General features: G+C 39.6%; 1 protein-coding gene across 1 annotated transcript in view; it reads right to left on the bottom strand.

Moving 5' to 3' along the window:
- The window catches only part of MCM6 (minichromosome maintenance complex component 6), a 39,139-nt gene extending 15,511 nt beyond the window's left edge, over nt 1-23,628 (bottom strand). Inside the window, exons 1-9 of the mRNA XM_060626005.2 lie at nt 23,416-23,628; nt 19,497-19,643; nt 15,124-15,234; nt 13,715-13,964; nt 10,435-10,600; nt 10,006-10,151; nt 8,945-9,095; nt 5,672-5,813; nt 1,061-1,202 (exon numbers count right to left, since the gene is read on the bottom strand). Of these exons, the coding sequence (XP_060481988.1) occupies nt 1,061-1,202; nt 5,672-5,813; nt 8,945-9,095; nt 10,006-10,151; nt 10,435-10,600; nt 13,715-13,964; nt 15,124-15,234; nt 19,497-19,643; nt 23,416-23,522 (1,362 nt within the window). The 5' untranslated portion in view covers nt 23,523-23,628. The remainder of the gene's footprint in view (nt 1-1,060; nt 1,203-5,671; nt 5,814-8,944; nt 9,096-10,005; nt 10,152-10,434; nt 10,601-13,714; nt 13,965-15,123; nt 15,235-19,496; nt 19,644-23,415) is intronic.
- Nucleotides 23,629-25,230: the final 1,602 nt, after the last annotated feature.

Below are 25,230 nucleotides of genomic sequence, written 5' to 3'. Positions count from 1 at the left end.
ACCTGACCCGAAGTCAAGAGTTGGACACTCAACTGAATGAGTCACCCAGGTGCCCCAGTAAATAAGCAATCTTAATTTCCTCTGCTAGAGTAGGATAGTTCAACAGATTACAGAGTTAGAAGGAATCATATACTTTGACCCATTTTAAACTATGAGCAAGATTAAAAACATAGTTACTGGGGTGCCTGGGAAGCTCAGTTGGTTGAGTGTCCAAGTCTTGATTTTGGCGTAGGTCATGATCTCCCGTTTTTTTAAGCTCGAGCCCCACACTGGGCTCCACACTATTAGGATTCTTTTTCTCCCTCTCTGCCCCTCCTCAACTCGTGTTTTTTTCTCTCTCTCTCAATAAATAAACTTAAAACAACAACAACAAAAAAAACCCTACAGTTACTTATTGCATTTTTATTCAACACCAAAATCTTGTGTAAACCTCTAGGTCAAATATTCTGGGTCCCCTCAGCATTGATTTTAGGCTGAGGAAATGAAGGGTAAAGTTGCAATTACAAATGTGTATCTACACCTTATATGCCTTCATAGATCTAACAGATCTATGTCAAATACATGTAAAAGGCAACAAACATACTCATAGAGGTGTCACTGTCTGGAAAGGAAAAAATGCTGGGAATTACTAATCACAGCAAACACACATGCTCAGGGCAGGCAATACATTCTAGAGAAGCTCAGAAAGTGATTAATGAGGAAAAGATCAATGAAATTCTAGATTAATAAAACTGATTTACTAAAAATGGCTTTTTAAAAGTTTATTTTGAGAGAGCCCATGCATGTGAAGGGAGGGGCAGAGAGAGAGAAAGGGAGAAGAGAATTCCAAGCAGGCTCCACAATGTCAGCCCAGAGTCCAATGCAGGGCTTGATCCCACAAACTGTGAGATAATGATCTGAGCTGAAATCAAGAGTTGGACCCTCAACCGACTGAGCCACCCAGGCACCCTAAAAATAGCTTTTTTAAAGGCTATTTTCTTAATAGAAACTTACAGGCATTTAATGATAGGGTAGGGGCTATTCTGATTTCTTTATATCCAAAAGTATAAAATGTCCTTACATTATCAGCCAGCATCAAAGCTCCAGCTTCAATGACAAATTCATGAGATTCTTCATCTCTCACAACAGCTGCTGTTAAGCCAGCAGCACTGGATGCTTTGCCACTGGTGTAGACAGCTCTGGGGCTGAACTCCTCCACATGCCTGTTCAAGGTTATCATATTCATTAATACATACTACAAAGCATCCTTTCTAGAAATGTCAGCTGACAGGGTTTATGTCAATCAAGAATTTATTATTTCTTAACATTTGAGAAAGGCATTAGCATAAACAATTCATAAAGACATATATCACAGACTAAACAGAACGCCTTATCTCCTTTGGCCTTTTTAATCAATTTAAATCCATTCCTATCAAATTGGAAAATGAAGTTCATACATGACAAAAACACCATTTTAAAGGAAGCCTTTAATAATAAACAGTAAACATTTAGGCAACAATGATCTATTCGAAGGCTCTGCACTTAAGAAACAAAAAAAGACAAAACTAGATGTGAGACTTATTCCAAAAATGCAAGGCTGGTTTAATACCTAAAATCAGTAACATGCCATATCAACAGAATAAAGAACTATCTTGACAGAAGCAGAAAAAGCATGTGACAAAATCTAATACCCTTTCATTTTAAAAACTCAACAAACTAGAAATAGAAGAGAATTTCCCACAACTTAAATAGGGTATCTCTGAAAACCCACAGCTAACATCATACTTGGTCAAAGGTGAATGCTTTCTCTCTAAAATCTAGAACAAGACACAGATGTTCACTCTTGCCATATCTATTCAACATTATACTGAAAGGTCTAGCCAGGGCAACTGGGAGAGAAAAAAGGGCACCTAGATTTAAAAGGAAGAACAACTATCACTATTTGCAGATAACATGAGCTTGTAGATACAAAATCCTAGGGAATCTACTAAAACAGAATGAGTTCTTGCAAGGCTGAAAGATAAGAGATCAACAGTCTATTGTATTTCTATACACTTATAGTGAACAACCCAAAAATGAAAATAAGAAAATAGTTTTCCATTTATGATAGCATCAAAAAGAATAAAATACTTATGAACAAACTTAACAAGAGAAGCATAAGCTTATACCATGAAAACTAAAAAACACTGTTCAAAAAAATTAAAACCTAAATAAATGGAAAGACATCCGATGTTTACGGATGAGAAGACTTAATATTGTTAAAAAGATAATTTACCTCAAATTGATCTACAGTTTAATGCAATCTCTATTAATGTCACAACTAGCTTCTTTGTAGAAACTCACAAAGCTGATCCTAAAATTCTTGATCCTAAAACTCAAGGCACCCAGAATAGCCAAAACAATCTGAAAAAGAACAATTAGTTGGAGGACTCACACTTCCTGATTTTTATTATTTATTTTTGAGAGAGAGAGAGAGAGAGACAGAGACAGAGACAGAGAGAGAGAACATGTGCATGTGAGCAAGGGAGAGGGGCAGAGGGAGAGAGGGAGAATCCCAAGCAGGTTCTTCATCGAGCATGGAGCTCCAACGTGGGGCTCGATACCATGACTCTGAGATCATGACCTGAGTCAAAATCAAGAGTTGGAAACTCAAATGACTGAGACAGCCAGGCAGCCCTCATACTTCCTGATTTTATTTTTTTAATGTTTATTTTTACTTTTATTTTTGAGAGAGAGAGAGAATGCATGTGAGCAGGGGAGGGGCAAAGAAGGGGTTGGGGGGGGGGGGGCGGAACAGAGGATCTGAAACAGGCTTTGTGCTGACAGCACAGAACTCACAAACCTGTGAGATCATGCCCTGAGGTGAAGTTGGACACTTAACTGACTGAGCCACTCAGGCACCCCACACTTTCTGATTTTAGGACTTACTACAAAACTACAGTAGTCAAGATAGTGTGGTATTGGCCTAAAGAGAGACATAGAGATTATGAAATATAATTGTGAGTCTAGAAATAAACCCTCATATTTATAGTCAACTGATTTTCTTTCTTTTTTTTTTTTTTTTAATTTTTTTTTTTTTCAACGTTTATTTATTTTTGGGACAGAGAGAGACAGAGCATGAACGGGGGAGGGACAGAGAGAGAGGGAGACACAGAATCGGAAACAGGCTCCAGGCTCTGAGCCATCAGCCCAGAGCCTGACGTGGGGCTCGAACTCACGGACCGTGAGATCGTGACCTGGCTGAAGTCGGACGCTTAACCGACTGCGCCACCCAGGCGCCCCAATAGTCAACTGATTTTCAACAAGGGTCCCAAAACATTTCAATAAGGATAAGAATAGTCTTGGCGTTCAAATACCTGGATATCCACATGCAAAAGAATAAAGTTGAACCCCTGTCTCACACTATGTACAAAAACTAACTCAAAATGGATCAAGGACCTAAATTTTAAGAACTAAAATTATCCCCAAGAATTACAAGCAGGGACTTGAACAGTTAGTTGCACATCAATGTTCATAGCAGCATTATTCACAATAGCCCAAAGGTGGAAACAACAAAAGGTGATAAATACATCAATAAATTATTATTATTCAGTCTTAAAAAGGAAGGAAATTCTAAGACATTCTACAACATGGGTGACCCCTGAATATTATGCTCAGTGAAATAAACCAGTCACAAAAGGACACATACTGTATGATTCCATGTATATGAGGGACCTAGAATAATCAAATTTAGAGACAGAAAGTAGAATGATGGGGTGCCTGGGTGGCTCAGCTGGTTGAGTGTCTGACTCAATTTTAGCTCAGGTCATGATCTCATGGTTCGTGGGTTTGAGTCCCACATCAGGCTTTGTGCTGACATCGAGGAGCCTGTTTGGGATTCTCGCTCTCCTTTTTTCTCTGCCCCTCCCCCACTTGCATGCACACACGTGCGCGTGCCCTCTCTCTCTCTCTCTCTCTCAATAAATAAACAAACTTAAAAAAAAAAAATGGTGGGTTGCTAGGGGCTGGGACAGGGGGTAAATGTGGAATTACTGTTCAATGCAAACAGATTTTCAGTTTGGGAGATGAAAGAGTTCTACAGATGGATGTGATGACTGCACAACTTGAATGTACTTAATGCCACTGAAATGTACAAGTAAAAATGTTTAAGAATGGCCAATGTGATGCATATTTTGCAATAAAAAAAGGTGAAAACTTACATATAGCAGCACTGGCTTATAAAAGCCAAAGTAGAAACAATCCAAATGCCCATTAACTGATAAACAGATAATTAAATGTGGTAACATACATATGATAGAACATTAGGCAATAAAAGGAAATTAAGTATTGGCATGCTCCAACATGGCTAAACCTTGAAAACATTATGCTAGGCAGAAGCAGCCAGTCACAATGAATCACACAGTATATGATTCCATTTACAGGAAATGTCCAGATAGAGACACTAAAGCAGATTAGTGATTGCCTATGCCTAGGGAGGAGAATGAAGACTGACTGCTAGTGGATACAAGATTTCTTTTTGGGTAATGAAAATGTTGTAAACTTAGTCTAGTAATGGTCATACAACTCTGTGAATATACTAAAACCACTGAATTGTACACTTTAAAAGGGCAAATTTTATGATATGGAAATTATATTGCAATAAAGATACTAAAAACCCACTAGATATAAAGGCTATTTCTGTCTAAGATAATCAAGTATAATACAATTCTGTTACCAACAGCAACATTGTAGCACATCTTTTTATGGTGGTGGAGAGGAGATGGGAGCAGAGGAAATGAAAAGAATCCCTTTTAAGATAAGACTATTATTTTCAAATCTAGAGCCTAGTCCTTGATACACATGAAGAAAATACTTAGTTATAAAATCCCAAACTAAAAATGGTCTATGTTCTAGAACAAATTACTGAAATAAATAAAGGAAAAGCAGCTTGATACAGTATGAAAAGCACATGCTTTGCAGTCACATACATCCAAGTTCTAATACTCATGGCTCAGAAGTCACTTGTTAGCTATGAGAAGTTGGGTGATTTATTAAGTTTCAGAGAACTTCTGTTTGCCTCCCTGAAAAAGAGGATAATATCACATGCCTGTCTGGGTGCTGCCAGGATGAGAGAATGCATATACATATATATAGCACCAAGAACACACCAGATGTTTCAAAACTGGTTTGGTATTATTTTGACCTCTAAGTTTCTTAAAAGTTTGAAAGTAAGCAAGTATTTGCTATAGCTTCTAAAAATAAGCAAAAATTGCTAAAGCAGTACACATGCTGATACAGTTAGCATAACGTGTCTATCCTTGTTGCACTGCTATTGGAAAGCGTGTCCTATTTAAGAACCTTAAAGATGTTTGTATTCTTAGTCTCGACAATCCTATGTCTAGGGATTTTCGCAAAGGAAACAAACAAAATAAAAAATTTATATAAATCATGATGTTCATGGTATTAATATCCATAATTGTTAAATGAAGCAAACTAGGAAAATAATTTTCTAAGTTGCAGTACACCAACAAAAGACAACTGTGAAAATAAAGAAACATGGAAAAATATTTACAGTAAATTAAAAATACATATGCTGTGATTTATAACCGTGAAAATACACATTCATGTATCTAAAGACTTAGAATTAAAAGAATTCTAAATAGAATTAAAATTACAGGCAATTTTTCCCTATTCTAAATAGGCAAACACTTACTTGAGAAACTGGCTCTTAGCTGTACTTGGGTCACCAACAATGCAAACATTTATGTCCCCTCGAAGGGAGGTTCCTTCCCCTGTTGTCTTTGGAACACCACCAAAGAGCATCAGGAGGACACCCCGTTTTACTTCATCGTTGCCTAAAACAAAAACACAAGGTATTTTTCAACATGAGATTAAACAATTTCATAACAAATTACAGGTTTACCAACCGAAAGAGCAGAAAAGAGCTCAAGTAAAGCCTAAGATGAACTAAAAATATTATGGCTTCTAACTTTGGTTCTCGCTTTATGAATTCAAAGCCACCTAACCCCTGTCCAATGTCTCTGTACCAAAGATGTCACAGATGCTTATGCCCGCCACCATCCCAAGAGCCCTTGTTTGTTTGCAAGTCCTACTTCCTACACAGTCTTTCCTGATGTAGTACTTCTCAAATAACTCTCTCCATAAACTATGTCCACCACAGCACACTGCACTTGCTAGATCTTGCCCCTTACCTATTTAGCCCATCCCACCTCCCATATCCCTCCAGTAACCCTGTTTGTTCTCCATATTTAAGAGTCTCTTCTGTTTTGTCCCCCTCCCTGTTTTTATATTATTTTTGCTTCCCTTCCCTTATGTTCATCTGTTTTGTCTCTTCAAGTCCTCATATGAGTGAAATCATGATTTTTGTCTTTCTCTAATTTCACTTAGCATAATACCCTCCAGTTCCATCCACATAGTTGCAAATGGCAAGATTTCATTCTTTTTGATTGCCGAGTAATACTCCATTGTATATACATATACACTACATCTTCTTTATCCATTCATCAATCGATGGACATTTGGGCTCTTTCCATACTTTGGCTATTGTCGATAGTGCTGCTATAAACATGGGAGTGCATGTGTCCCTTAGAAACAGCACACCTGTATCCCTTGGATGAATACAATACCTAGTAGTGCAATTGCTGGGTCACTGCACTTGCTAGATCTTTCTAATGGCAGGTCTTGCTATTCTATCAAGAGTTTGAGGAAATGGTCCATGATTTACTTCTTTTGTATCACCAACACTGAACAGTGCTGAATATAAATACATGCTAACTGGACTGCTATGGATGAGATAAGATGCTGAATGTGATTTATGGCCACTTCTACAAGCCATTTATGACTCCAATATAAGAAGAAAATGTATAGTAAAAAACCTGGATCTTCAGAAAAGTGCTTCAGAAAAATGGGTTAAAAGACCCATTTTTTGTGTGCTAATTATTACGACTTTTTGTGAATTCTATCAACAAAGTGCTGGCACATTTACACAAACCACCCTTTAAAGGCAGAAAAAATCCATTCCACAAATAAAACTCTGACTTATGATCTATGAAACAAGTGTGTTAGGAGGTGTTGTGGTTTTTAAATAGTCCACAAATTCTTTGATGCTTCTCATTTGAAAATGGAGCTTACTTCTCCTTTCCTTAGGAGTGGCTGGACTTAATAACTTGTTTCTAAAAAAATAGCATATAGTGAAGTGAAGGTGTGCAACTTCTGATACTAGGTCCCGAAAAGCATTTTTTTGTTTTAAATGTTTATTTATTTTTGAGAGAGAGACAGAGACAGGCAGAGAAGGACACAAAGAATCTGAAGCAGGGCTTGAACTCATGAACCACAAGATCATGACCTGAGCCAAAGTCAGAAGTTCAATTGACTGAGCTGTCCAGGCGCCCCCAGAGAAGCATCCTACTTCCTCCCTGCTTTGCCCTCGATGCACACTCTGGAAGAAGCCAGCTGCTGCGTGGTGAGAACAAACAGCCCCGTGGAAGAGATTCATGTGGCAAGGAATTATAGTTTCCAGTTAACAACTAGCACTAACAGGTAAGGCCTTCTAAGTGGATCTTTCAGTCAAGTTTTCAGATGACTACAGCCCTAGCTGATGTCTTAGCTGTATCCTTAGGAAAGACTGAGCCAGAAACACTCAACCAGAACCACCTAACTGACCCATAGACTGTATGAGATACTGTTTCTTTTTTGAAGCCACTAACTTTTGGGGTAATTTGTAATGCAAAAATAGATTAACTTCTGGGGGGGAGGGGAGTGGAGCTAAATAGAAATTTTGACACCTACTCAATTAAGGGAGGACACTCTAAAATCCATAGAGGATTATTAACATAGAGGGTATCAGTTCAATATCATTGGCCAAATATTTAGACAGAAAAAAAAAAAAAAAGGTTACTTTTAAATAGTTAAAAATATATACCTAAGACAAATACCCATAATCTTTTATCAGTTCCTGCCCTAACTCCAATTCAGTATGAAAGGATGGAAAAAACATGGGTAAAGCACAAAGCTTAAAAATTAGTCATATCCTGGGATGCCTGGGTAGCTCAGTCAGTTAAGCGGCCGACTTTGGCTCCGGTCATGATCTCACGGTTTATGAGTTCAACCTCTGCATCGGGTTCTGTGCTGGCAGCTCAGAGCCTACAGCCACTTCAGATTCTCTGTCTCCCTCTCTCTCTGCCCCTCCCCTATTCGACTCTGTGTCTCTGTCTCTCAAAAATAAACATTAAAAACAAAAATGTTTTTAATTTAGTCATATCCTTCAACATATAAAGGGAATTAAATGATGGTGAGCAATTAGCAACCAAGAGCCAAAAAAACACAAAGAGACCACCAAAGGTACAGACATAGTACATGTAACCAAGAAACATCATGAAATCTCCTCAAAAATTAAACAAACAAAAATAAGGATATTAATCTAGTATTTTGGAATATACTTAAGTACATTTCTGCCCTAAAGCCAGAAAAAGAAGCCTAAATGACCTTTTATTCTTTTTTAAAAATCATGCTAAAACATACATACACAAAATTTACCATTCCAATAATTTTTTAAGTGTGTAATTCAGTGGAATGAAGTACACCCACTATGTTTTATAACCACCACCCTTATCCATTTCTAGAACTTGTCATCACCCCCAACAGAAACTTTATCCATGAAACACTAACTCCCCAATCCCCTCCCCCAACAGGTAACCTCTTTCTACTTTGTGTCTCTATGAACTTGCCTATTCTAGGCACCTCATTTTAAGTGGAATCATTTGTCCTTTTGTAGATGACTTTTTAATATCCCTTGTAAGTCTACCAAAAAAACCTTTTGATCTGATTTATGTGCTGTAAGAAATCACTCATTGCTGTTTTTAAAAAAAATTTAAATTCCAGTAGAGTTAAACATACAGTAGTTATTGCTGCTTTTTAATCATCATCTTGATTTCAAGTTTATGTGACAAATGGAAGGCACTCTTACCATGAATAGTAGGGAACAGGCTGGTACAGAGATTGTGGTACAGATTTTTATCCTGACTCATTTCAAACACTTTCTCCCACTCCTTCACTGTCATTTGGTTCTTAATGCTCTCAGCCGTCTGTTCCTCATCTCGGAGCTCTTTTCCTCCAAACTGAGAGGTGGAGAAAGGAAAAATACTTGCATGGAAACAGTCAAAGTAAAGTGAAAGAGCTTCACTACAAACAAAAAATAGCCTGGGAGGTCAACTTCAGGATCTGTTGACTATAAAGGTTTGCAGAAAAAATCCCCATATTATTAAGGCCTAAGTTAATCAAGATATTGAAGAGTTTGTCATTTGTCCAATGAATTAAAAACAAAAAAGCTACCACTGTTTTGTATTGTTATCTAAACGAATCAGAATGCTCAAAAGATAAGCCATAATAAAATGTTAATCACTGATATGAAGATGAAAATGAAGTAAGAGAGTATTATATTCACCCCTCTTGCAATGCTGTACTAGTTTCCAAACTTTTTCTCACTGTTTTCCCACTCAGGACATAGAATCAAGTTCTACAGAACTATAATACCAGGAATCCACACAAAGAGCAAGTTAAAACAAAATTATCCCATAGGTAATTCATATCAATGCTCTTAAAGCACAGAGCTCTTAAACATGAAAACAAAAAGACTTTTCCTCAAGATCAGAAAGACATGAAAAAATCTCGTTTTAAAACTAAAGAATCATGGGGTGCCTGGGTGGCTCAGTGGGTTAAGTGTCTGACTCTTGATTTTGGCACAGGACATGTTCTCACGGTTCGTGGGTTTGAGCCCTGAGTCGGGCTCCACACTGACCATGCAGAGCCTGCTTGGGATTCTCTCTCTCTGCTCCTCCCCAGCTCATGTGTGTGCATGCATGTGTGTGTTCTCTCTCAAGAGAAATAAATTTAATAAATAAATAAAACTAAAAAAACAAACCACCCTGCTCCCCTTTAACAGTGACTAGATAATTCAGTAGTTTCAGAAGCCTATACTGTGGCAGCCCCAGGGGAGGTCTTTCTCAATCTTGCCACTGTAAGACTCACCCTTGGGTTGGTGGGTGCAACACAGCAGGCAAGAAAGACCAGCCTGTATGAAAGGTCCCTAACACCAAGAGCCCGGAGTCCTCGAATGCCTTCCGTTTCATATCCATCAACACCACTTACACGGGAATTAGTTTCAGCGCGTGCTCCTGAAAGAATGAATGATAGTTTGTTTTACAGCTCAAATACCAAAAGTGCTGAGAATCAAAATTGCTTAAAAAAACAAAACCTATAAATCCAAAGATTTCATTTAGGCTTTGAAATTTTTCAGAGCAGTGCTTTTTGTAGCAAAATTAATTTGTCTCTATTCTTATACTTCCTTGCTCACCCTCTGATTGGTAGCCAAAAATAAGAAAAGAAAGATTCGAGAAGCTTAAATGTTCTGCAATTTAGGTAATGAGAATTGTTAAATATGAGCTAAAGATTACTGACCTGGTATGCTAAGCTTAGAGACATCAGGCACAACAATCAATGTCCCTGTAAAGTCACACTTGTCACCAGCTTGAGCTGACTCCACAGCTTCAGCTCTCAAGATCACTTCTAAACTTCGGGGGATACTCCCTCGAGGAAGCTCAGCTTGGGTCTCTTGAATACGAACCTATAACAAAACAAATAAATGGCTAAGAATGAGAAGAGATTATCTTTCAAATGTCATATAATCTAAATTAATGTCACAAATATTGACAAATATTGATGTATTCCAAACTCTCACCGTTTGCAGACTTTTGACATTTGCCAAAATTCATCTTAAAAATTCTCTACCCCAGGGGAGAGAGGAAAATGGGTGATGGGCACTGAGGAAGGCACTTGTTGGGATGAACACTGGGTGTTGTATGTAGATGAACCACGGGAATCTACCCCAAAAACCAAGAGCACACTTTACACACTGTATGTTAGCCAATTTGACAATAAATTATATTAAAAAAAAAAAACAACTCTATCCTGCAACTCCAATCCGAAGCAGGCTTCAGGCGGGTTCTGCCCCTAACGCGGGGCTCAAACTCACAAACCTCGAGATCATGACCTGAGCCGAAGTCAGATACTTAACCAACTGAGCCACCCAGGTGCTCCTAAAAACTTCACTTTTAGTACACTTATCATGATGAGCTCTGAGTAATATGTGGAACTGCTCAATCACTATATTGTATACCTCAAACTAATATCACACTGTATGTTAAATATACTGGAATTAAAATAATAAAAAATTAAATAAAAACTTCACTTTTACTCTCATTAAAAAAATTTTTCCAGGGGGTGCCTGGGTGGCTCAGTCGGTAAGCATCCGACTCTTGATTTCAGCTCAGGTCATGATCTCACGGTTTGTGAGTTCGAGCCCCACATTGGGCTCTGCGCAGTGATCACAGAGCCTGCTTGGGATTCTGTCTCCCTCTTTCTCTGACCCTCCTCTGCTCTCTCTCTCTCTCAAGAAATAAACCGGGGCACCTGGGTGGTTCAGTCGGTTGAGCGTCCGACTTCGGCTCAGGGCATGATCTCGCGGTCCGTGAGTTCCAGCCCCGTGTTGGGCTCTGTGCTAACAGCTCAGAGCCTGGAGCCTGTTTCAGATTCTGTGTCTCCTTCTCTCTCTGACCCTCCCCCATTCATGCTCTGTCTCTCTCTGTCTCAAAAATAAAACGTTAAAAAAAAAAACAATAAAAAAAATTAAAAAAACATTTTTCTGAGGTGCCTTGGTGGCTCAGTCGGTTGAGTGTCAGCCTTTGGCTCAGGTCATGCATGATTTCAGTTTGTGGGTTCAAGCCCCATGATGGGCTCTGCACAAACAACTCAGAGTGTGGAGCCTGCTTGTAATTTGGTGTCTCCCTCTCTCTCTGCCCTTCCACCACTTGAGCGCACATGCACTCTCTCACTCAAAAATAAACATTAAAAAAAAAAAAAAAAACTCTAAAAAATTTTTTGCCCCTCCTTGTCCTGACTGTGTAGTTAGATATCTGCTCTGTTCCATCTTCCTCCAAATTTTCAGGGAAATATTACGAAAAATTTCACATACTCAGGGCGCTTGGGTGGCTCAGTCAGTTGAGCGACTGACTTCAGTTCAGGTCATGCGTGATCTCACGGCTCGTGGGTTTGAGCCCCATATCGGGCTCTGTGCTAACAACTCACAGCCTGGAGCCTGCTTCTGATTCTGATTCTCCCCCTCTCTCTGCCCCTTCCCTGCTCATGCTCTCTCTCCTTCAAAAGTAAACATTTAAAAAAATTAAAAAAAACAAATTCACATACTCTATACACTCCACCTCAACACTACCTTTTTTTTTTTTTAAGTTTATTTGAGAGAGAGCGAGAGCACGCAGGCTCAAACGGAGGAGGGGCAGAGAGAGAAGAGAAAAAGGGAATTCCAAGCAGGCTCCAGACTCAGCTCAGATCATGACGCAGGGCTTGATCGATCTCACAATCCTGAGATCATGACCTGAGCTGAAATCAAGAGTCAGTCACCCAACTGACTGAGCCACCCAGCCAGGCACTCCAACACTACTGTCAATATTACTTAGACACACACATATTTTTACCGTATTATTTGAAAAATGCATAAAAATCAAAATACTTCACCCCTATTTTAGCATTCATCTCCTAAGAGTAAAGACATCCTATATAGCCACAGTATCTTTACCGTACCAAGAAAATTAAATAATATTTAATTCCATAAAGTCTATTATCTAGACCATCCTTAAATTTCCTCAATTGTGAATAATGTCCTTTATTACAACTGTTTTTTGTTTTTTCAAACCAAGACCTAATCTAGATTTATACTTTATATTTGGCTCTGTTCTTTTTCAAACACAAAACACCTCTTACCCAAAGTTGTTGGTGGAGTATGTGCTTCATATAAACTAAGTAACAGACTGATGCTACACTAAATAAGGGATAAAAACTGAAGTTAATATTAATTATTTTAGTGTGGTACTCATTCCCTCATGCTTGAGTGCTTGAGCAGCTGCACCTTTTCTTTTCCTTTGCCTATCACAGAGTTACTAAGTCCTGTACAGATCTGAGACATGCGCCCCCTGCAACCTCATTCTTATTGCTACCATCCAACTCTTGCCCAGGTAACTACAACTATCTCATTATTAGTTTGTTGTTATATGCTATACATCAATGTCCCATTAATCTACCTTTAAAAAAGAAAGGTTCACATATATTCCCCTTTTTTATCAAGAAAGGTCTGAACTTCCCAACCTGAGATTTTAAGGCTCTGCGTACCTACATGCCTCACACCAAATCATCCTCCAGATGATCTCCAATTTGGCTCCTCTATTTCAATCATGATAATCCTCACTGCCATCAATAAACATGTCCATTTTCGCCTGTCCTTTTATTCATGCCTCCCTCCCTCCTAACCATCAACTTGAGAGGGTATCTAACAAGTTTCCACTTCTTCAAAGTTTTAACACTAGTTCTTCATCATCATCATCATCATCATCATCATCATCGTTTACTATTTATTCTCTCACAAAATATTCTGTCATAGTCTGAAGGAGCTTCCAATCCAAGTTATTAAAGTTTAAGACACATTTATACATTGATAATTGAAATCGGCATTAGAGTTTTGGGTTTAAATCTGTAGTCACATATAATGATCTTCCACTTACATAAAAACTGAATTTAACATTGTCTAAATAAGCTTGTAACAACTGCCATGTGCCTAGAAGTGAATTATTAGCATAGACTGAATTTGAAACAAACAGAAGTTAAAAAATACCTTTTGAAAATCAACAAATCTCGATTTATTTGTATCCAGCAAGAATCTCCTTCTGTTGGCACAAACTGGATTTCGGCAGATGTTCGGCTGTGTGTATTTGAACTGCTGTTCTACATCCTTGATCACTGTCTGACAGTCCAAGCACAAAAATGTTCCACTCACAAGCTCTGGGTGAACTGGATGAGTCCGTACCACCTGCCCACTGATGCGAGTGAGCAAACCAATTCTCGATGAGGTAAGTTCTCGAATTCTGTTTAAAGACAGATGTACCATTAGTAAATATTGTAAATATTCATTTTCAACCTAAGAAATATTTCCATTTTAATGACAGGGTATTCAATGATAATTATGATAAAAACAAAAAACCAAAAAAAAAAACCTAAATAAACAAATAAATAAATGGAAAGAAGGAATTCTTTGCAGATTCTTCTCCAAGAATGATTTAGTCAATGTGCCTATTCCTAAATTACACAATGCTTATGTATTCACAGCAAAATACACAAATATGAAAAAGTAAATAAAGGACACCAAAGAAATGAAATTACAATTATAAAACAAGATGATCCCATTTTATATGCAAATATATTTTTTGCTTACCTACTATTTCTAAATAAGCTGTATTAGTCTCATAGTAATCATACGAAAGACCTCAGCAACTCAGTTTAGAAACACTTCCTTTACCTCACAAACTCATTTTATATTAAATAACTTGGCCACTTTACAAGTAATTTCAGCAGTTTAAGTTTTCAAAATATCAGTTCAATTTCTTCCACTGTATTTATTCTTTAAATAACTGCTAAAGGGGGGCGCCTGGGTGGCTCAGTCGGTTAAACATCCGACTTCAGCTCAGGTTATGATCTCGCGGTCCGTGAGTTCAAGCCCTGCGTCGGGCTCTGGGCTGATGGCTCAGAGCCTGGAGCCTGCTTCCGATTCTGTGTCTCCCTCTCTCTCTGCCCCTCCCCCGTTCATGCTCTGTCTCTCTCTGTCTCAAAAATAAATAAAAACGTTAAAAAAAAATTTTTTTTTTAAAAATAAAAAATAAAAAAAAATAAATAACTGCTAAAGGGAAAAAATGTTTTTAAAGTTATGCCATTTAAGCTCTGACAAAATTTTTCAAAGATTCATGAAATTCTCTAGACTATTTTCAGTTTTCTTATTTTCTCACTTGATTGATTTCTCCCCAAATGTCCCCTGCAAGATGTCCTGAAATACAACAATCCCCAGAAGCTGCTTTAACTTACTTTCCATTTCATCTCCCTAGAAAAATGATTTCTCCAAAACCAAACTTTATAGATAACTGAACCTAACTCTTTACATATAGAAGACTACCACCTCCCTACTTTTCTAACCATTAAGTGATGTGTATACTGTTTGGTGAATTCCTTTCCTTTCAAAGAAGAATCTCTTACTTGTGTCTGGTAGGTAGGTCTTGGAATGCAACATAAAAATCCTTGGCAAGAGGAATCTCTTTTCGGTCTTTGACAAAGGTTTTCAAGGCCCGACATAGGTAAGGGTAAACTCTGAAAAGCAAACAAATAAAAATCACATGACATCTTCAAGAGGCCTACCAAGGCCCCCTTTACCTTTCATGCTTGCAAACAGCTAAGACTAAGCAATTTCACCTGGTTACAACCAAGCCTTAAAATTTAACTATGCAGGACACTTCTATCATCTACTCTAGGTCTATGAGTGTCTTCCAATCCTCTCCTAGCCCAACAAATAGATCTAAGACAACAGAAACACCAACGATAAAATCCTATACCCAAATACCAACTATCTTTATTTATTGTATTTTGTTGTTGTTGTTTTGTTTTATTTTAAATCCAGTATAGTTTACATACAGTGTAATATTAGTTTCAGGTGTACAATACAGTGATTCAACACTTCCATACAACACCCGGTGCTCATCACAAGTGCACTCCTTAATCCCCATCACCTATTTCACCCGTTGCCCCATCTACCTCCCCTCTGATAGCCATCAGTTTGTTCAGTATAGTTAAGAGTGTGTTTCTTGGTTTGTATCTCTCTTTTTTCTTTGGTACAATTACATATTTAAAAAAAAATAAAGACAGCAAGGGCCAGCAATTTAAGCAATAGAACAAACCAGACTAAAATTATTTCATATCCAATCCCAAAAGGTTCCTGAACTTAATTTCTTGTAGATTAAGAGATAAGGGAATTATAACAAATAAATTCAGCTTCATTATTCAATTGTGAAAACAGAGCTATAATATTTCATGCAATCTCTATTGACATGACTGACCCTAAGGAGGAAAATGATAAGGCATTATTATCACATTTCAACTGAATACATATTTATGTACACCAGCTTTTGTTTGTTTGTTTCATATATTAAAAAATTACAGTCCCTTAAGGAAGAGATGCCACAATAAATGAAAGACCTTTTAACCCACAGTAAGGAAACATAACAAAGCCATTATGAATGATGCAGCAGGTTTAGGAAAATGAAAGGTACTATTAAATATGACAGGCTGTCACAAGAGAAATAGTAATCAATGTAATCATAGCAATAAAATAATATTTGTATTTTGTTTCTTTTAAGGAGTTAAAATAACGGACATCTTTTCTAAGTTAACAATTTCAAATAATAGGACAAAAATAATAAAAACAAAGATAAAAATCTCTAAATCTGAAGCATATTAAAATTATTTAAAGTCTGCTCTACATGCTTTTGTCTTTCTTAAAATTCTCAGATAATTGCATTTGTATTCTTTTTTCTTTCCTGTGCATGATTATGTTCTTTCCTTTTATAATCTAGTATTCTTTTTTTTCCCTTAACTTGCTTTATTTTTTATTTTCTTAAATTTACATCCAAATTAGTTAGCATATAGTGCAACAATGATTTCAGGAGTAGATTCCTTAGTGCCCCTTACCCATTTAGCTCATCCCCGACTCCCACAACCCCTCCAGTAACCTTCAGTTTGTTCTCCATATTTATGAGTCTCTTCTGTTTTGTCCCCCTCCCTGTTTTTATATTATTTTTGTTTCCCTTCCCTTACGTTCATCTGTTTTGTCTCTTAAAGTCCTTATATGAGTGAAGTCATAGGATTTCTGTCTTTCTCTGAATAATTTCACTTAGCATAATACCCTCTAGTATCCACGTAGAGGATCCACATGGATCCACGTTCCATCCACGTAGTTGCAAATGGCAAGATTTCACTCTTTTTGATTGCCAACTAATACTCCATTGTATATATATAACACATCTTCTTTATCCATTCATCCATCAGTGGACATTTGGGCTCTTTCCATACTTTGGCTATTGTTGATAGTGCTGCTATAAACATGGGGGTGTATGTGTCCCTTCGAAACAACACACCTGTATCCCTTGGATAAATGCCTAGTAGAGCAATTGCTGGGTCGTAGGGTACTTCTATTTTTAGTTTTTTGAGGAACCTCCATACTGTTTTCCAGAGTGGCTGCACCAGCTTGCATTCCCATCTAGTATCTTTAAATAATCATTTGGCACCCACAGTACAGGCCACTCCTCTGTCCAAGATGACTATACCTAAACAATCTTGGTGGTTTACAATCTAGCAACACAGCCTCCCGTTTGGTGTCAAGGCCTAGTATATTTTTCTAGGTTTAATTCTTGATTGAAAAATGGACGAGAGGAGCAATATGTTATGGACATGAGAGCAAACTGGCACTAACAATCCACTTGACTGGTTAGACTGAAGTGTGTATGTCCTCTTGAGGTAGGTTCCCAGTAGCTGTTGCAGCTTGGTTTGTTTCAATAGTGGGATCTGAAGTCCTCTGAAAAATAAGCTTCTTCCTTTTTCTTTCTTTCTTTCTTTCTTTCTTTCTTTCTTTCTTTCTTTTTCTCTTTCTTTCCTTCCTTCCTTCCTTCCCTCCCTCCCTTCCTTTCATGTTTATTTATTTTGAGAGAGAGAGAGAGAGAGAGAGTTGCACATGTGCGCAAACAAGGGAGGGGCAAAGAGAATTCCAAGCAGGCTCCATACTGTCAGCACAGAGCCCAATGTGGGGCTCAATCTCGCAAATGGTGAGATAATGACCTGAGCCGAGATCAAGAATTGGATGCTTCTGGGAACCTGGGTGGCTCAGTTGGTTAAGTGGCTCACTTTGGCTCAGGTCATGATCTCATGGTTCATAAGTTTGAGCCCCATGTCAGGTGCTCTGCTGTCAGCAGAGTCCACTTAAAATTCTGTCTTCCTCTCTGTCTGTCCCCTGCTCGTGCTCGCTCTCAAAAATAAACAAACACAAAATAAATAAAAAATTTTAAAAAAGCGTTGCATGTTTAACCAAATGAGCTATGCAGGCACCCCTGAAAAATGAGCTACTTTTAGGAGACAGAACTGCTGCATAGCCTATGTACGAGGTATGAGTAGAGGTGTTTCTACTACCAGCCCGGACTTTCTACCTCCCTCACAACTTTTTCTGGTGTGTTATTCTCACAATAAAATCTGCTGCTTATCACCCCCAACCATTCTTGATGATTGGAATGGCTAGAAACATTGAAACAGGTATTCCATCTCCCAGCCTACCATGTAAAGGAATGGGGCTGTCTCTCCTTATTCCTGGGTCTTAATTTTCTTTCACAACTGTCCACAATGTTTATTTTAACCTGGTTTTATTTATATATATTCACATCTGTTTAATCTAAATGCTGACAAAGATTTATGTAAAAAGATGTTTCTTGCTTTATACAGCAATTAAAAATAGGGGCATCGGGGTGGCTCAGTCAGTTGGGCATCCGACTTTGGCCCAGGCCATCATCTCATGGTTTGTGAGTTCGAGCCCCGCATCGGGCTCTGTGCTGACAGCTCAGAGCCTGGAGCCTACTGCAAATTCTGTGTCTCCCTCTCTCTCTGCCCCTCCCCTACTCACGCTCTGTCTCTCCCTCTCTCAAAAATAAGTAAACATTAAAAAAAAAAATTTTTTTTTTTTAATGCTTTCAAGTGGCGCCTAGGTGGCTCAGTAAGCTAAGCGTCCAACTTAAGCTCAGGTCATGATCTCACAGTTTGTGAGTTCAAGCCCCCATCTCTGTGCTGTCAGCACAGAGCCTGCTGCGGATCCTCTGTCCCCCCACTCTCCGCCTCTGCCCCTCCCCATCTCGTGCTCTATCAAAAATAAACATTCAAAGAAATGTTTTCAAAAGATTTTATATGACATGGAAAAATGTTATACTGTTATGTGAAATGGCAGGAGACTGTGTCTACAATATGATCTCAATAGTTACATACACCTAGAAATACAACAAAACGTGCCAGAAGATCCTTAGGAAATTCCATATTTGCAGACCTGCTCATGATGGTTATCTATGGATGGTGGAATTACATATGTATTCCCTCTACTCATCTCTACTTTCTCTATTTCCTACAACATACACATTACTTTTATAATCAGAAGAAAATTAACCTTTAAGAACAACAATGTCATTTCTTTAAAGACACCGCTGACCAAGAACAGGATCCACACACTTTCTCAAAATACCTACTCCTAGGGGCAAGGGAAAGAATTAAATGAATGACAGACCAAGAGCACTGAATGCCTGACAGAAAGTAAGCGATCCTCTGAAAACTTAGGAAAACTACATAGAAAGCAAAGGTTTTCAACATTTGGACGTGTCAAATATTCAGCTCCACAAAGACCTAAATTTGTTCAGAGCAATACTAAAATGACCACTGGCTGTATCAAAGGGCCTCTCCTTCTGCCTCACAAATGAGTACTTCCAGTCCTAGAAGAGCTGGCTTCACAGGTTCCATGCCTATTTAAAGTAAAGAAGATTAATATAACATACCTATAGAACTCCTCTTGAATGGTGGTAGAAAGTTGTTGATTAAATTGCTCCAGGTCCACAAAACTCACAACCAATGTGTTTCTCTCAGGACGAATGAGCTCCTCTGCTAATTGCAAGTACTTAATTTCTCCATCACTGTTCTGGAACCTGTAGATACACACAAGTCCTATTAAATTGAAGAATTATGCAGTAAAAAGAAGAATCCAAATGCCTGATAAGTCGGTGTATCAGTTAAAATGACCATCAGCTTTAGGGTCAGACAGGCTCATTTCACTAAGTGCATAACATGGGCAAGTACTTATCCCACCTTTCTGAAAAAAAAAAAAAATTAAGACGCCATTTATCTCATAAGATTACTATGAAGTTTAAATGAGAGAAAGCCTGTAAATGCTTTGCACAGAGCCCAGAACACAGAAAAACTAGGCCTAAACTGCATTTCTTCATTTAATATTTTCTTTTTTTTTTTTTTTTTTTTTTTTTTTAAATTTTATTATTTTTGGGACAGAGAGAGACAGAGCATGAACGGGGGAGGGGCAGAGAGAGAGGGAGACACAGAATCGGAAACAGGCTCCAGGCTCCGAGCCATCAGCCCAGAGCCTGACGCGGGGCTCGAACTCACGGACCGCGAGATCGTGACCTGGCTGAAGTCGGACGCTTAACCGACTGCGCCATCCAGGCGCCCCAATATTTTCTAATAAAAAAATGCCAACTATCCTTTTATTATTGTTGTATATAGTTAAGATTGGAAAATATTAAATGAAGAAATGCAGTTTGAAATCCAAAGATTCAATTTCTGTAGAGAAAACTGACAGACTAGTTGTTGATTTAAGAACATGAATAAAAATACAGAAATGAGGTGCTTCAATGCCCAAGTCCTCAGAAAAACAGAAACATATACACACAAAATTAAGGATTACCACCACCATTTTTGCTTTTTGTCCTTTTAACATAAATGCAGATTCACTTGGAACCAAAAATCAATTCCTTCTTCAAATACAGCATACCTAGTTGTCCAATATTTACTGAACATCTATCTGCAAAGCATTACACCAGAGATACTTAAAGCTAAATATGACAGTGTTGTTCCTGCCCTAGGACTGACATGATCATAGGATCATACCCTCCTATTAAAGAGGTAGCAAGAGAACCTAAATGTCCATGACAAATGAGTAAAGAAAATGTATACATATACAACGGAACACTACTCAGTCTTAAAAAGTAAATTCTGCTATACATGTCAACATTGATAAACCCTGAGGACATTACACAAAATGAAATACGCCAATCATAGAAAGATAAATACTGCATGATCCTACCTATATGAAGTAACTAAATAGTCAAATTTATAGAATCAAAGTGGAATGAGGGTGGCTGGTGGGCTCAGTTGGTAGAGCATGTGACTCTTGATCTCAGGGCAGGGAGCTCAAGCCCCAGGTTGGTGCAGAGCTTACTTTAATTAATTAATTAATTAAATAGTGGAATGATGGCTGCCAGAAGCTAGAGCAAGGGAGGAAAATGTGGAGTTACTAAGCAAGTCAAGTGAGACTGAATAAGCTTTAAGAGATCTACTGTATAACATTGTATTTACAGTCAATGATAATGTATTGCATAGTTAAAAATTTGTTAAGAGGGTAGATCTCATGTTAAGCGTTCCTTTAACAAAAAAAAAAAAAAAGGAGATACAAAAAATGTGGTGTGGGATTATAAATAATTCTGCCCAACAAGAACATCCAGAAAGGCTTCAAGCATTTAAAAGATGACATTGGAGGGGCACCTGGGTGGCTCAGTTGGTTAAGCATCTGACTTTGGCTCAGGTCATGATCCCATGGTTTGTGGGTTTGAGCCCCACGTCGGGCCCTGTGCTGACAGCTCAGAGCCTGGAGCCTGCTTTGGATTCTGTGTCTCCCTTTCTCTCTGCCCCTCACCCACTCACGCTTTGTCTCTCTTGATCTCTCATAAATAAATAAACGTTAAAAAAAAATTTAAAAAAAGAGGACATTGGAATTCAGCCTTGAAAGATGTTTAGAATTTGAAAGAAAACAAAGCAAACACAAACACCAAAAAAACTCCAGTAGTGGTTAGACTCACTATAGATGTTTTCAAGTGGCAATGTCAGAAAAGGTAGAGGAATACAGAGATGACAGGCTGGTTGTGGAAGATGAAACTGGGAAGAGGAGCTGTGAAGAATTTGAGACTTTACTCCATAAACAAGGGCAAATCAAAGTTGGAATTCTGAGGGGGAGTTAACACCCCCCCACCCCCACCCAAACAGAGTGATTTATTTCTCTCATTCATTATTATCCCCAGCATCCAGCTGTATGGTAAACTGCAAGGCAGTTAAGGCAATCATATTCTTCATTAAAATGAAACATTAATTGAGGACTTTTGTAATGTGGTGTGGTGGCTAGGTGGGGTTAAGGATGGGATTTACATTCAAGACGGAAGTGGCTGACAGGTAAAGACACAGTAAGTTTCATTACCAGAGATAATGGAAAATGGCACCTTACGAGCATAAGGGAAGAAAGGATTGGTGCTGCCTGAAAGATTTACAGAGTTTCACAAAGGAGGTATGAGTCTTTAGCTGTGCTTTGAAAGATGAATAGCTGTCAGGCAGAGAATAACAATGCTAAAGACGGGGGATATAAATTATGGTTTCAAATGTATCAGAATTTCATGAGATGGCAGAATTATGCACAATAATAAAAGTGTGGAAACAACCCAAATGTCCATGGATGGATGAATGGACAAAAAGTGGTATATGCATACAGTGAAGTATTATTCAGCCTTAAAAAGAAATCCCGACACAATGCTGTACACGTGGATGAACCTTGAAGACATTATGGTAAGTAAAATAAATTGGTCACAAAAGGCCAAATACCCCAAGTATAGCTCCAAGTACACGAGGTAACTAGAACAGTGAAAGTCATGGTTAAGTAGAATGGTGGTTGCCAGGTGCTGGGGCGGGGCGGGGGGCGGCGGGGAATGGGGAGTTAACTGTTTAGTGGCTGCAGAGTTTCAGTTCGGGAAGACCAGAGTTCAGTCGTTGGATGGTGGGGGCAGTTGCTTAACAAAGTGCATATTCATACTTAATGACACCGAACTCTACACTTAAACAAGGTTAAATGGTAAGTTTTATGTATATTTTACAATTAAAAAAAATTTCACAAGACATTCCAAGGTCCATCCTCTTAAGGAAAGAAGTAATACATCTGCACGAAGTAACTGGCAGCAGAGGCGGAAACCCAGGCAGTGGGGGATTACGAGAGGCCAGGAGCCTAGAAGGCAATTTAAAAAAAAAAAAAAAAAAAAAAAAAAAAGTATGTGCGGGTCGGGGGCTTGCGGTGGAAGGAAACGGAAGGATGGAGGGAAGGAGGGGAATACGCTCAGACACTTTGAAGCAGGTCAGGGCTCACCCGAGCATCTGTCTGCCCTCAGGGTTCACTCGAGTGCCTTTATCTCCATGGGCTCCAAAGGCAGCCCGGGCCCTCGGCGCCCCCAACACCAGAGGCCTGGGTGCCCGGTCCCATCAGGACTCTGCAGGGGCCCCCACTCGGTCTTGCTACTACTTATGCTCCCGGAGCCTCCGTTTCCGCTCAGGTAACCAGGGGCGACGGGATCACCAGCCTTACAGGTTGTGAGGACTGAACGACGGGACCAAAGCGCTGCGCATACCCACGGCACTGGCAGTTTGAGGAAGGGCTCAAGATGGGATTTTACCGCTCGCGGCGACCTGGCTAAACCCCGAGTGGGGAATAGGACTCTCTGCAAGGCGCGCGGGCCCCCGGTTCCCCCCCAACATGCGCCGGCCCTAGGGCCCAGCCCGGCCCTGGGAGCCGCGAGTCGGCGGGCTCCCGGGCTCCGGAAGCGGACAGGGGCAGCTCGGGGAAGTTCCGCGAGGAAGGGGCGCCCGCGGACTTACTCCTCCAAGAAATCCAGGAACAGTTTCTGGCATTTCTCCGCCACCTCATCGCGGACTTCCAGGTGCTGGCTGCCGGCGCCCGGCTCCGCTGCCGCCGCGAGGTCCATGGCTGTTCAGTGCTAAGGGGCCGCCACCGCCACGCTCCACCACTACCAATCACTTCACCACAGACGCCACCACTTTGCGCGCGCCGCCGCCGCTACCGCCCGCCCCCTCGCCCACAGGGATTGCCGGAACCAATCGTGGCGCAGGAACTCTAGGATTTCGCGCCAAACCTGCCCAATGAGCGTGGCTTCTGCATTAGTCCAGCCCACAGAGCCGGGATTTCGCGCCAAATGCAAAGACCGGGAGGAAGCCAGCGGGTTCTGCCTTTGCGCCTGCGTAGTGTGGTCTTGTCGCTGGCAATTTGGTTTCTGCAACAGATTTACGAGTGGGATCCGTGTTCCGGTGGCTTTTCACATGTTTTTCATATCATTTCACTGATATTAATTGAGCAGTAGACATAAAGCTCTATGGAGGAGAAAAATGAGTAAGATTCAGACCTGCTTGAGCCGTTGTAAGTGGAGGAAATATAACTGTGCAAGAGCCCAAAGAGATACAGACGTAGTACCAGGTACGGAGTTTGGCAGTTACTGTGGTTAATTCCCCTCTTAAACAGAACTGTTGGCTTGCGCCCTCTTGATTTTCTTTACTCCCTCTCAGGCCGTCTTTACCCCACTTCCTTCCACTTGCTTTTTTCCCATCTCTTTGGCTATTCTTGGTTAGCCATCTATTGTTGGTGCCTCTTCTTTAGTGAGTTCCTGAAGTGGTCTGGTCCCAGAGCCTTCATTTCTCCTGAAACTCTGTTGGGCGACCCTCTTCACTCCTGTTGTGGGATTGTTGAGCGAGCCCTGTCAAGAAGGAATTCTTGAGAGGTTTTACAGTGCAACTTAGCAATTTTAAGGACAGGACCTGTGGGTAGAAAGACCTGCACCTTTGCTGTATGAAAGCTGGTGGTTATATAGTGTTCAAGGGGGAGGAGGGGACGTGCAGGGAGTATTAGATCATTACTGTTTTCTTCGAATTTCTACTTGTAAAACTACTTTCACAAGATTTCTCTCTTTCTATATTAAAAATGTAGCAACCAGCAAGTATTTGATCCTTATCAGAACTATACAGGCTATAGGTCAGCCTTCTAGACTAAAGGTGAACATTTTTCTGCTTCTATCCCTCATCATCATAGCTTCTGGGTGCTGATGACTTCTACCTTGTGTATCACCAACTGGGATTCTTTGGCCTGTAAGAGATTAAGAGAAGCCTGGACCATTTCCTTCTTGAGGTTTCCACACATGAAAAAATTTTTTCTTAAAGCCAAACAGGGTGACAGAAGTTATAGTAATTACTTTAACATCAGCCCCCCCCCCCCCCCCCCCCAGATACACTCTTCACATACCAGATTTAACAAAACAGTCCATTGCTGATGATGTACTGCAGTGTATCTGAGACTGTATGTATTACCTCATTTGAAGGGGATTGGGAACCATTGTGGCCCTGTATCCCTCAGCTCTTCACAAGCTCCAGATTCTGGACATCACCACTTGCATGCATTTTAGGAGCCTCAGACTCACTGTGCTACGGGACAATCATAACCCTCATGCACTAAGAATGGATTCAGAAGATAACCAGGGCAGTTTGCTGACCCAACTGTGTCTCTTCCTCTCCAAAGTTCTCATCTTTCTTTACCATTTTTCCTTTCTGCCCTTCTCTTTCTCTTCTATCCTCAGCGTCAATTTCTCAGAGCTTTAGTCTCATGTACAGAAGGAAAAAAGCAAGGAA

This window comes from Panthera onca, chromosome C1 (assembly GCF_046562875.1).
Source record: "Panthera onca isolate mPanOnc1 chromosome C1, mPanOnc1 haplotype 2, whole genome shotgun sequence".
NCBI lineage: Eukaryota > Metazoa > Chordata > Mammalia > Carnivora > Felidae > Panthera > Panthera onca.
Note: the sequence above shows the minus strand (reverse complement) of the source record. Positions and strands in the feature narration are given on the sequence as shown.